Genomic DNA, 12,177 nt, shown 5'->3' on the forward strand with positions numbered 1-12,177 from the left:
TCCACGTACCATAACGCCCGTCCCCTTCCTCTGCCGTCCTCAGGTAAAGAACACCTCTCCGTCGGCCTACTGCGACTGCTGGGAGAAGTGCAAGTGTAAGACGCTCATCAGTGGCTCGCAGGCGCCGCGCTACGAGCTGCTCTGCCGACTGGTGGCCGAGACCGACCTGGCCAGCCACACTAACGCACGGTAAGAGACGAGAGGCTGCGTGGGGCTCCGAGTGAGCGTGAATGGGAAATGCTGGGTGCTTAGTGACTCTCGTTGAAGTGCTATGTAGTGTGTTTGATCGCAGCTGCATTTACGGTAATTCTCCTTGGTATGTTAATGCTTGTATAGTGAACCATGAACAAAGTTATGATGCAAATCGATACACAGAAGCATACATACTTTAACGGACGCTCATTGATTAAATCATGTAAATCGCGTCGTCCTATGTTTTCTGTCTTACCACTCCGTCGTCGCTGTGTCTGCGTTGTCGCTGACTGGCACAGCCCTAACACTGTTCCCTGTTACCTTTCTGTCAGCGGAGAGAACATCCTGCTGTTCCTGGTGCAGACGGTGGGCCGACAGACCACCGAACAGAAGGTGTACCGGCCCCGGCCCCGGACCGCCTCCTCGGTCAGGAAGACGGTCGAACTCGGTAAGTTTGGGTACCGGCAGTTACGAGAAGACCGGACTCAGATATATGGGGCGCCAAGGGGGGTCGCCGCGCCATTGGACTAGGATAGAGCTTGGAGGAGAAAACAGGAAACAAAGGGCAGCCTGCCGTAAGTGGTAGTCGTTGGCAGGAGGAGACTTACTCAATTTATATGATCTATTTCACTCTAATACCCAATGCAAGCTGTTGGAATTGTACTGATTTCTTTTAAAAGGTCATTGTTTGCCCTTAAATTGCATCATAACAAGCAGTGAGTGGGAGTCCCACTCCCATCCCCATTTCCCTCGTGAGTCATGCGTGTCGAGGTTTTGACCACATCTATGTATGACGTGTGTGCGCCCGCTGTGCAGACATTGAGATGCCCGACCACGACCTGGAGCCGCCGCGGTTCGCCCGCCGCGCTCTGGAGACGCTGCTCAAAGACTGGCCGGCTGTCAGCGCCATGATTAACACAGGTGAGACGGGGTTTCAACTGATGCCCGCAGTGGGTCTGTGTGATTCCAGCAGAGTACAGGCTGGTTCAGTTTTATTCAATTCAGGTCATGGTTTAGTCCCCACGGAGATCGGCATTTTGAAGCTGATGCTGACTGTGACCAAGAACGTATCAAGAATATGACCAGCTGCCTATTTTCTTCGCTGCCGAATAAAAAACTAATCAACCTTATTCCGGATACGTTCGCTATGACCTCTTGTAACTGAAGCCCGCCGTGCTCCCCACCGACCGTCCATCTGACTGTCTTTTATGTGCGTCTCCAGGCAGCACAGCGAGCGGCGCCGAGCAGCCGCAGTCTGCCGCTACTAGCACCGGCAGCCGGCTCGGACAGACGGGTACCACGCTGCTCGACAAGTTCGTACACTGCCTGCTCGTCAAGTGCTCCGTGGAGGTGAGTAGGCAGTGGCACGGCCGAGAGGGTTTTGTTTTCTTTAGCTGACAACTGCCGAAAAATCTGATCCCGCCAGGCGTTGAAGCTCATCAGCTGTTTTGTGATCAGTGCCGATTGTAAACTTACGTCTGCAACCTCCAGGCTGCTGGCTTAGTCTGGTATATCGGCCTTACGTACGTTGCAGCACATCCTCTGGCACGCTGACTTAGAATCTGAATAAAAAAGCAAAGGTCGAGAAAGTGACTGTCTTCGATCCACTGTGACCCGTGCCTCGAACGTCACCCTCAGATGCTGAACGTGCTGCTGACGACGCTGATCCGCGAGATGCGCGCCCAGCCGGAGGCGGCCACGGCCGTGGCACGCCGCTTCGTCCGCTCCGTGGCCCGCATCTTTGTGATCCTAAGCGTCGAGACGCCGCCCACCGGCGTCAAAAAGAAGAGGTACGGGAAAATATCCTTCGGCACACTGAGAGACTGTGGGATTAATCCTCAACGTATCTTAATTTTTTATAAATATGAAATTGTTTAATTTATAAATGCTGTAAAACCAGAAACATACCTTGTTTTTGTTTCAAGCTAAACGCCATAACGTCCACTGGGGCTTCATCCAACAACAAGCCTCGCTTAGTTGGATGAGACCCGGAGGACGGCATATATTGACCTTGCATGAATTTTGACCAGCACTTGCCTCTACCCTTGTATATATATATATCTAGTATGCATGTGTTGGGCGTGCATGTGAGTGAGAGTGTTACCTGTTTTGGCATTGCTTTGTGCATGCGAATCTACTCACTTGCTTATCACTTTTCTAAATTGCATGCTTGCTTTCTGATATGTATGTGGTCCTATGGGGTAGCATCGGTATAGCGGTCAGTCATTGCTGGATTTGGCGTGACTACTTATCTGTTTGCATGGTATCATGATATCATTCTGTTTTTTTTTGTGTGTTTATTTCACTTTCTTAGCAGGGAGTGCCGCGACTAGTTCTTTTTATGTTCTCTGGGTTAACGTAAGGTTCTGTGCGTCGCTGGGACTGCGGTGGGGGCACTCCTGGCCATCTGTTAATGGATGGCGGACTATTTAGGAAAAAAAAAAATCTTGGGCTGCATTTTATATAGTGGCAAAAGAGTCAGAAAGCAATAAAAAATAGCTGCCACATTTGTTGTACTGCGTCCAAATCCTAATCTCTCGTAATCTTTGTAATTGTACGACACTGGCATAGACTGTACCTGACCCGCTCTCCGTGTGTGTTTCCAGCTCCGGCACGAGCACCATCCAGCGTTGTCGGCTGGTGTTCCGCAGCTTGCTCTCGCCGGCCGTCGAGGAGCTCTGTCAGACGGCCAACAGTCTGATCGCGCCCGTGCGCATGGGCGTGGCGCGGCCGACGGCGCCGTTCCAGCTGGCGCAGACCGGCCAGGAGGCGCTGCAGGGCTCCGAGGAGCTGTTCGCCGTCGAGCCGATCGTGGCCACGGTGGCCGGCGGCGCGGCGGGCGCTTCTCGCGCGCGCAGCCCGGCGCCGGCGCTGCAGCCGCGCGCCTCTGCGGCCGCCTCGTCGGCTGGTCCGTCGGCGGGCGGCAGCGGGTCCGGTGGCGGCTCGGTGCTTTACCAGCTCTCCCGAGACGACCAGGAGGATAACGACGGTGAGTTAGTTCGGTCGGGCTAGGGGTGCTCAGGCAGGGAAAATGACTCGCTGTATCCACATTTTGATTTATGTGCGAGCCAGTTTATGTAACAACATGGCTATAGCTGCGACGGCTGTCAGTCATGTTTTGTAGGTGGTCTCGTTTTGGATTCCTGTCTACACCTGTCTGCGTCCACTGACGATGACGTGTGGTCTGGTACCGGCAGGTGGCGGCTCGGAGCTGGAGGAACAGGCCGACCGCGCCGACCGCGAGGAGGGCGCCGGCGAGTCGGACATGGAGCTCGACCTGCTGGCGGAGACCGACTCTGACTCGGAGGACAACCAGTCGGCGCAGGACAATGTCTCGGGCGGCCAGCAGAGCGTGCAGACGCGCGCCACGGCCGGCTCGGACGCGGCGCTGGCCAGCATCGGTCTGTTCAGCGACGACCGCAGCGGCAGCCCGTCCGAGGCCGAGGATGAGGAGGAGGACTCTGAACAGGGCGAGACCGACGACCAGGAGACGGAGCTCTTCGGCGAGGATCAGCTGGAGCGGCGCGCCGGCACCGGCGCCGGCGGCGCGGCCGGCACCGGTACCGCCAGCGCGCGTGTCAACCTCACGCCACAGAGCATGCAGTGGGCGATCCGGTCGCGCGCTCAGGAGCCGGGCTCGCGCGCCACCGCCGGCGGCAGCAGTCTGGTGTACATCGACCCGAGCGCCAGCCGCCGGTTCACCACCAGCGCCGTGCCGTCGTCGGTGCAGAGCAGCGTGCCCGAGCCGGTCACCATGGCCACCACGGCCTCCTGCCTGGCGCGCGCGTTCGCGCTGGTGGTGCGTCAGGTGGCCGACCTGCTGAGTGTGGCGCGCGACTGCGGCCACGCGGACGGCTCGCTGCTGCCGCTGGGCGCCGAGCTGCTCGGCTCCGACTGGCGCCGCCTGCAGGGCTACCTGGAGCACCACCTGCAGCCCACGTGGGCCTGGCTACTGGCCGTCATGGACTCCACAGAGGCGCAGCTGCGCTTCGGACAGTCGCTGTCGCGCGCCGACCCGACCGCGCCGTCCGCGCCGGCCGCCGGATCGACAGGCCCCGCGCGCAAGGAGCGCGGCCGCGGCGCGGTGACATTCGCCGATCACCAGACGGCGCGTCGCGACTTCCTCACCTACTGCCTGTCACTGATGCGTTCACACAACGGCGAGCACGCCGAGGCGCTGCCCGTGATCGACATCGCGGCGCTGCGCCACGTGGCCTACGTGTTTGACGCGCTCATCTACTACATGCGCTCCGGCTCGGAGCTGAAGGCCGGTCCCGAGTCGGTCGTCGATCGGCTGCTCGACCTCGAGCCGGCCGACGACGGCGGCGACGACGATAATTCCGAGTCGGACGTGACCAACAACAACCCTGCGCCGATGGAGACCGACTCTGTGACGGACGAGGACTCCCAGCTGTCGGCGGCGTCGGCGCCGGCCGGCCGCGGGCGGCGTCACCCGTTCTTCCAGCGCTCCGACTCGACGCTGTTCGTGGGCGCGCCGCAGCCGGACCCGTTCGCCGGCTCTCTGTCGGAGGTGCTGCCGCTGGCCGAGCGGCCCCACCTGCTGCAGCCGACCGCGCGCCGAGAGGACCTGTTCGGCATCCCGCCGGCGGCGCCGAGCGGCGGCGAGCCGGGCCGCACCCACCCGCTGCAGGGCGTGCCCACACACCTCGGACTGGCCTCGCGCTCCGGCGAGCCGGCCGGCGCCGGCGCCAGTTTCCGGCCGGGCGGCAGCGGCGGCGCGCGCACGGCATTCTCACCGCGCAGCCGGCCGGAGCCGGAGCTGGGCGAGGGACTGGGTCACGTGGACCGGCTGCTAGAAGCCGGCTCGGGGCTGCTGCCCACGGCCGATGGCGACCAGCCGCAGAACCTGTCGACGCGCGGTGCCGAGGAGGGTGCGCCGCCGCCGAGAGCGCCCATCATCGTGTCGCCAAAGAAGTCTGCCGACGGCGACCAACGGCAGTCGGTGAAGAGCGTGATCGTGCGCGTGGGCTCGATGATGGTTCACATGGACAAGGAGGGAGGTGCGTCATCGGATGGTGCGCGGCCCGGCCCGTCCGGCCAGCCGGCGGCGCCCGAGCCAGGCCCGTCGGGCGCCACTTCCTCCGCCGGCTCCGAGCTGGACGTGTCGCAAGACATGCTGCTGGGCCGGTGGCACCTGCTGCTCGACCTGTTCGCTCGCGTGTTCATTGACGATGTCGGCCTGGAGCAGGGTTCGGTCATATCAGAGCTGGGCGGGTTCCCCGTGAAAGAATCCAAATTCCGCCGTGAGATGGAGAAGCTGCGCACCTCTCAGCAGCGAGACATCGTCTTCAACAAGATGGAGCGAGAGCGTTCGGCTCTCATCATGCAGACGTTCAAGGAGCTGAACACGCAGTACAGCACCAACAGCCGGCGCAGCACCGCCTCGCACCCGCCACTCGCCTTCAGCCGCGTCAAGGTCACCTTCAAAGACGAGCCGGGCGAGGGCACTGGTGTGGCTCGGAGCTTCTACACTGCCATAGCCGAGGCGCTGCTGCAGCCCAAGCCGCTGCCCAACCTGGAGAGCTGCCAGACGGTTCAGCTCGGAAAGCCATACGCCTTCACATCGTACCACCACAAATACAAGAGCAGCAGGGACGCGTCTCAGGCGCGGCTGTCGCGCGGCCGCGAGGGACGGCGCACGCTGTCTTGTGACGCGCGCCCGTTCACTCCGGGTCAGCTGAGCGACACGCGCGCCAACGACCACCTGTCTCCGCACCTGCAGCAGCTGGGCGCGCGCCTGTACCCGCGCGTGCGCGCGCTGCGGCCGCACCAGGCGCAGAAGATCACCGGCATGCTGCTGGACCTGTCGCCGGCGCAGCTGCTGCTGCTGCTGGCCTCGGAGGAGACTCTCCGGCAGCGCGTGGAGGAGGCCGTGGACATCCTGCACAGTCACAGCCGCGAGGCGGCCGCCTCGGAGTCTCTGCTCGGGGACAAATCCCGCCCGAAGACGGCGGCTCGTCAGACGAGTGAGGAGGAGGCGGCAGAGGAGCGCGACCAGTCGCCGCTCTTCTACTGCCCCGGCAAACGAGGCTTCTACGCGCCCTGGCAGGGCCGGCCCACCCCGGAGCGTATCAACGCCTTCCGCAACGTGGGCCGCATCATGGGCCTGTGCCTGCTGCAGAACGAACTGAGCCCGATCTCGATGTGCCGACACGTGTACAAGTACATCCTGGGTCGGCCGGTGCGCTTCCACGACCTGGCGTTCTTCGACCCGGCCATCTACGAGTCGCTCCGCCAGCTGGTGGTGGACGCGGAGACCAAGGGCGACAAGGACGGACTCTTCTCGGCGCTCGACCTGTCTTTCAGGTGGGTGGGGCGGGGAAGGCTTTGGCCGAGGGATGCAGTGCGAGACGCATGACGTGTGGGCGGCATAGTAGAGCTTGTTTGACGGATAGGGGTCAGCGTCATTAGTCATGACACGAGAGGTTTTAACTAGCATTGGTTGATGTCTCATCTGGCCTGATACAGCGAGAAAAACTGTATAGTTATAGTTTTTTATTTATTTATGCGGACCCGGTTGCCTGTCGGCGAATGGGTAATTCCTACTGTGATTCTGACTCCGAATAGTGGCATTGCCAACTAAAAGCACACGCTGATTTGTTCAGTATTGAGGTTTCTCGTCTTATACTTTGCTTGATTCTGACGAGTGGTTCGCGATGCTAACCCTCGCTACCGTTTTTCAGTATCGACCTGTGCCCCGAGGAGGGCGGCTGCACTGTCGACCTCGTGTCCCGCGGCGGTGACCTGGAGGTGACCTCGCAGAACGTCTACGACTACGTGCGACGCTACGCTCTGTATCGAATGGTCAAGTGCCAGCAGAAAGCACTGGAGGTGAGTTCTAGGCTGCTATACCCATGATCGTGTGCATTCTGTCGCCAACACTTTTTTGCCCCGGATGACGTTTTGTTAATGGCGTCTTGTGCAGCTGACGCCGACTCGGGTACTCCCCCCCCCCCATCTCATTCATTTATGGAAATGGATATCTCGAAAATACCTGCATGGGCAGCACTGCGCTAAATGCCCATCCCCTTTACCTGCAGACTGTGTTTATCGTAACTCGCTGGCATTGTTGGGTCGTTTGTGTGTTTGACGTTTGCGTCTGTGAGTGTTGAGCGGTCGGTGTGCTGCTGCTGTAAGCATCCATGTTTTCCGATTGCCCGCCATCTCCCGCCAGGCGCTGCGGGCGGGTGATGTCGTTGTGTTGTCGCTATTGTTTCGCTGTTTAGGTATGTCGCTATGTACTGACCCTCTGCCTCCCCCTCAGGCGCTGCGGGCCGGCGTGCTGGACGTGCTGCCGCAGACGGTGCTGGACCCGCTGACGGCAGAGGACCTCCGACTGCTCGTTAACGGAGTCGAGGACATCGCCGTGCCCACGCTCATCTCCTACACGAGCTTCAATGACGAGAGCGGCGAGACCAGCGAGCGGCTGGTGCGCTTCAAACGCTGGCTATGGCAGATCGTCGAGAAGATGACCAAGGCAGAGAAACAGGATCTGGTCAGTGCGACGGGGGACGTGAAAGGGGCGGGCAAGTTACGGTGCATGGTTAACAAATTTTGTCTGAGTTACAAGGCTGATTATGCATCGCGTGATTGTATCATAACAGCACCACCTGCTGGGTGATGGATCTATACGAGTTGAAACAATGTTATGTTCTTGAATCAGAAGGCTTTGCATTCGTTATCGTCCGTTGTTTTGATGCGGCGCAGATACTGCTGCCCCTGCATCCCCACTCGCTCGCTGACCGTCTGCCCGGCGCCCTCACAGGTGTACTTCTGGACGGGCTCTCCGGCGCTGCCCGCCAGCGAGGACGGCTTCCAGCCGATGCCGTCCGTCACCATCCGACCGGCCGACGATCACCACCTGCCCACGGCCAACACGTGCATCTCGCGCCTCTACGTGCCGCTCTACTCCAGCAAGATGATACTCCGATCCAAGCTGCTGCTCGCCATTAAGACCAAAAACTTTGGATTCGTGTGAGGGGGCCGCCGGTGCGGTGGTAGCTGGATTATTCCGGCGCGAGACGGGATGGGAGGGAGGGAGGGGTGGGAAGGGGGACGGGGAGGGCGCCGCTCTCGGTGCCCGGACAGCTCAGTGTCGTCGTCGTCGTCTCTCGCGCAGCGCGTGGTCCGTGTGGCGTCTGTGCCCGGACGCCCAGTGGACCGGCCGGGAGTGGGGCCGGTCGGCCGACCTGCCCGGGCCGGCCGGTCGGCCCGCTCCCGACTGTGGTCCACTCGATAGGTGTCGGACGGCGCGGTATTGTTCGTGGCTCGGCCGCTTTGGCCGATATATATGGTGAACGGCGTAAATCATCGGTGGAAAATAACATGGACACTTTCCGGTTATTATTGTTTCACAACCTTCATATTAAAAACGGGAGCGGACACACTAGGTGACTGGAGCTACGGCGCTCGGCCGGGGGAGGGCCGCGCGCACGGCACTGCTAGGAGCCGGCCGCCGCACGTCGCCGACTAGCACTGGTCTTATAAGTAAGGCACATCTCAACAGTGGCCGGACGCGCCGGCGGCACACACACACACGCATTGCAGGGCTGAGGTGCTTGGGGCCGGCGCGGGCGGGGCACCGACCGGGGCCCGACACGCACACTGACACACGCAGATCCGCAGTCAAACACACTCTTGACACACGCGCCGGACGCAGGCAACCGGAGGGACTCGGGCCGCGCGCGCCGGTAGTCGATTCACCGACAGCGCTCCATCGCGGCGCCGTTTCATACGTCCCTCTCGACGATCAATCGCCGCCTCCGCTGGGACCGCGGCGGGGCAGCGGACGCTCACCACTGTAACTCTCGGCGGGGCCATTCCGCATGCGCCGCGCCGCTGGCGACACCTGGGCGTCCGACTGGCGCCGACTACTTGCTGACGTGCCGGTTGATGGCGGGCCGGCCGGCACCGTGCGTGGCTCGGTCGCTGCCGGAGCGGCTGACGCGGGCCAGCGTGCCGGCCGGCGCGCTGTTGAGACGCTCCAGGTCGCGCACCAGCTGCGCAGAGCGGTCGGCGGCCGACGGCCGTTTGGCCTCCTCCGAGCTGAGGCTGGTGGAGCTGGCCACCGGGGAGACGGCGTCGTCGCAGCCGCCCTGCCGGCACCGGACCGCGGTCAGCGGGCTCGGGCGGGAAATCGGAGCGGTACAGAGGCATCGGGTGGCACACGGAAGAGAAAGGGTCTCGGTACGGAGAAAATCGGGACGTCGCGCCACGGGTTGGGGCGCGCGTTGCATCGGGGTGGCTATCATGGAGGCTCACGCAGAAAAAGGGCACCGGTCGACACACAAGTCGCGCATAGTTTCGACGTAAATTCTCGGAACCTCGGCCTGATTAACTCGCGCCCCACTGGGGGGGGGGGGGGTGCTATTCATAGCCCCCCTCCCGTTTTTCTGCAATAACTTCCAAACCACTTGACGTATCGACGCCAAACTTTCCGTACCTTCGGCTGCATCAATTTGACACCTTGTGTCAAAATTTGAACTTCGTAGCTACCATAGGTCGGCCGGAAATGACGTCAGAGTGACGTCATGTTCGGCCGATTTCGACGCAAAACATTGAACCACGGCAATCGCTCCCAAGAGCTCAGTTTTTAAGCTAGATCCAATTTCTTTGCATGGAAGGACTCAGTATTGACTGCGCTATCAAACTGTTATCTCGGATTTTCAAAATTTTGAAAATTTCGAAAATTTTATTTAATAATATTCAAAATTTATATTTTTATATTTTTTTCAAAAAGTTTTGACTTTTCGAAAAACCGGAATATATGTGACAGAACGCATGCTTATGACTAACTTTAGCAAGTTTTAGCTAAATATCTTCAAAAATGGCCAAGTTATACACATTATTGCAAAAATTCACAATTATTAATTTTTCAAATCAATTTTTCAGTACGTATTTCACATTGTACACCAATATAAATAGCACCATCGTGTTCCTGAGCTCAAACTGCATCCAATAGACACCTTTGTTGAAAAATTTTAACTTCAAAATTTGACCTTTTTGACCTGAAAGTGACCTGACCTAAGCTAAATTCGACACAAAATGACCTCGAATGACACAGACGACATCAAATTCGAAATCTATGGCCTAAATAGACCATAAAACATGTGTCACGTGACCGACGCATGATATAATATTTCCGTGACCTGTGATGACCTGACCCTGACCTGAAAATCAAAGCACAAGTTTGGTACCCTCAAGGTATCTAGAACATCTGTTCACGAGTGTGGAAACCAAAAATGAGCCAGATCTGACTTGTAAGACGGCGGCCAGAGCCCAAAATGTGAACAAGCCAAAATGCTAATAGCTTTTACTTTGACCTGACCTGTGACGTCATCGGTAACCTCGAGGTCAATGAAATTAGGTTTCGTTCGACAGTTTTTCCGGGGCTATCAGACGCCGTTTAAATTTTGACGATCGGCCCAGTAGTTTCGGAGTTAGGAGGGGGGGGGGCTATGGAGAGCCCCCCCCCCCCAGTAGGGCGTGTTATACGCAGACCCCAGTGGGGCGCGGGTTAAGTCCCGAAGGCCACAAAAAATGGATCAGGGATAAACTCTACCTGCCTCTGAATGCGCCTGAAACAGCCACCGCGGAGCACTTCGCATTAATTATGGATACTTATGCTGTCCAATTCTCGGCGTATCACAGGCATACAATGCCAGAGGCGGATCCAGCTCAGAGTTTTTTTTTGGGGGGGGGGGCAAACCATAACAATTTATCTATTCTTTCCATGCCTCGTCCATAGGCGTAATGTTAAAATTATGCCGTTTGGGAGGGGCAAATGCCCATTTTGCCCTCCCCCCCGGATCCGCCACTGTAACAATGCCCCATTCTAGCTCGAGCAGTGATAGCTACAAGTCAACAGTGCGGCTGCGAAACATCCTTCATCGGTAGACTGTACCGCAAGACACCCATGCGTTCCGGCACAGTATAGCATTCAGACAGACTTGCCGATGACAGACAGAAAGCGACGCATCATTTTACCCGATTAAATGGCAAGCGGATCATTCAGCAAGCTATTAACTTGAATAAATAATCGATGCTGAACAACAGGACAGGGCCATTATAGTCAGCGGCGGTGTGCAGAATGCCCGTACCGGTGCCGGCACGAGCCTACAACAGAAATGAAACGGATGCCGAATATTGTGAGCGTATTCGCACAAACAAAGGGCCGTATTCATTAATGAGCTTTGTTCCTTCTTTCAGCACGTTAAGTCCCTGGACTCCGCTTATCTGACCTGGTTTGAAGGGTCTGTCTCGGCCATCGATTCATTGTCAACTGTCACCGTTTTTGGCCTTCACCCAGATAGTTGGCCCAGACCCTGTCCCGTGACCTCAGCCAGAGACCTTGCGCCGGACAGTGATGGCCCCATTTCCGACAGATTTTCACCGTCACCACCCCCTCGCCCCTCGCCCTCCCCCCACCGACAGTGACAGACAAATGTGCCCACCAGTAAATATTAACAGGCTTAAGCTGTCACAGCAAATGGTTTAGGTGTTCTGTCATATATAAAAAATGATGGCCCTGCTGCGAACACTTCGAGTTCCTTGGCTAACATCAATCGATTCAAATATTATTAAACAAAAATGAATATCCCGGCTGAATGCAATGCAATAAAACGTTCAAATGGAGTTCAAATGGATTACGATGTCGTTATGAGACACCTTGATATGTTTTCTTTGAGCTGTATCCTGTATCATCGGCTCCGCATCAACTTCTAAAATGTTCACTTATTGAGTGAAAATAAATCCAAAGTTGCTTTACTTTTGAGACGCGATACCTAATTCTGAAGCAATAAAAGGTTTAATTTAACACGAAACATCCCGGGTGAACTAACTACGTTCAATGGAAACCGTTGTGTTCCTCCGTCTCCTATAAACGTCTCTCTAAGGATCTCCTAATTTTGAGCTGCCATTTGAAGCCGAGAGCCGCCCCACTCGCCGTTCTCGCTCGATCCCGGC

The 12,177-nt window shown here is 57.9% G+C and overlaps 2 protein-coding genes across 3 annotated transcripts in view; one reads left to right on the forward strand and one right to left on the reverse strand.

The window, feature by feature from the left end:
- The window catches only part of LOC122382153 (E3 ubiquitin-protein ligase UBR5-like), a 37,660-nt gene extending 29,104 nt beyond the window's left edge, over positions 1-8,556 (forward strand). For both annotated transcript variants that reach the window (XM_043367112.1, XM_043367113.1), the window contains exons 17-26: positions 44-189; positions 525-640; positions 1,009-1,113; positions 1,415-1,542; positions 1,831-1,982; positions 2,799-3,181; positions 3,390-6,519; positions 6,897-7,044; positions 7,478-7,708; positions 7,979-8,556. In XM_043367112.1, coding sequence (XP_043223047.1) covers positions 44-189; positions 525-640; positions 1,009-1,113; positions 1,415-1,542; positions 1,831-1,982; positions 2,799-3,181; positions 3,390-6,519; positions 6,897-7,044; positions 7,478-7,708; positions 7,979-8,191 — 4,752 coding nt within the window. In that variant the 3' untranslated portion in view covers positions 8,192-8,556. The remainder of the gene's footprint in view (positions 1-43; positions 190-524; positions 641-1,008; positions 1,114-1,414; positions 1,543-1,830; positions 1,983-2,798; positions 3,182-3,389; positions 6,520-6,896; positions 7,045-7,477; positions 7,709-7,978) is intronic.
- Positions 8,542-12,177, reverse strand: part of LOC122382171 (carboxyl-terminal PDZ ligand of neuronal nitric oxide synthase protein-like) — a 30,302-nt gene continuing 26,666 nt past the window's right edge. The window contains exon 10 of the mRNA XM_043367148.1: positions 8,542-9,308. Coding sequence (XP_043223083.1) covers positions 9,084-9,308 — 225 coding nt within the window. The 3' untranslated portion in view covers positions 8,542-9,083. The remainder of the gene's footprint in view (positions 9,309-12,177) is intronic.

Source organism: Amphibalanus amphitrite, unplaced genomic scaffold (genome assembly GCF_019059575.1).
Source record: "Amphibalanus amphitrite isolate SeventyFive unplaced genomic scaffold, NRLGWU_Aamphi_draft 000134F_arrow, whole genome shotgun sequence".
NCBI classification, from domain to species: Eukaryota; Metazoa; Arthropoda; class Thecostraca; order Balanomorpha; family Balanidae; genus Amphibalanus; species Amphibalanus amphitrite.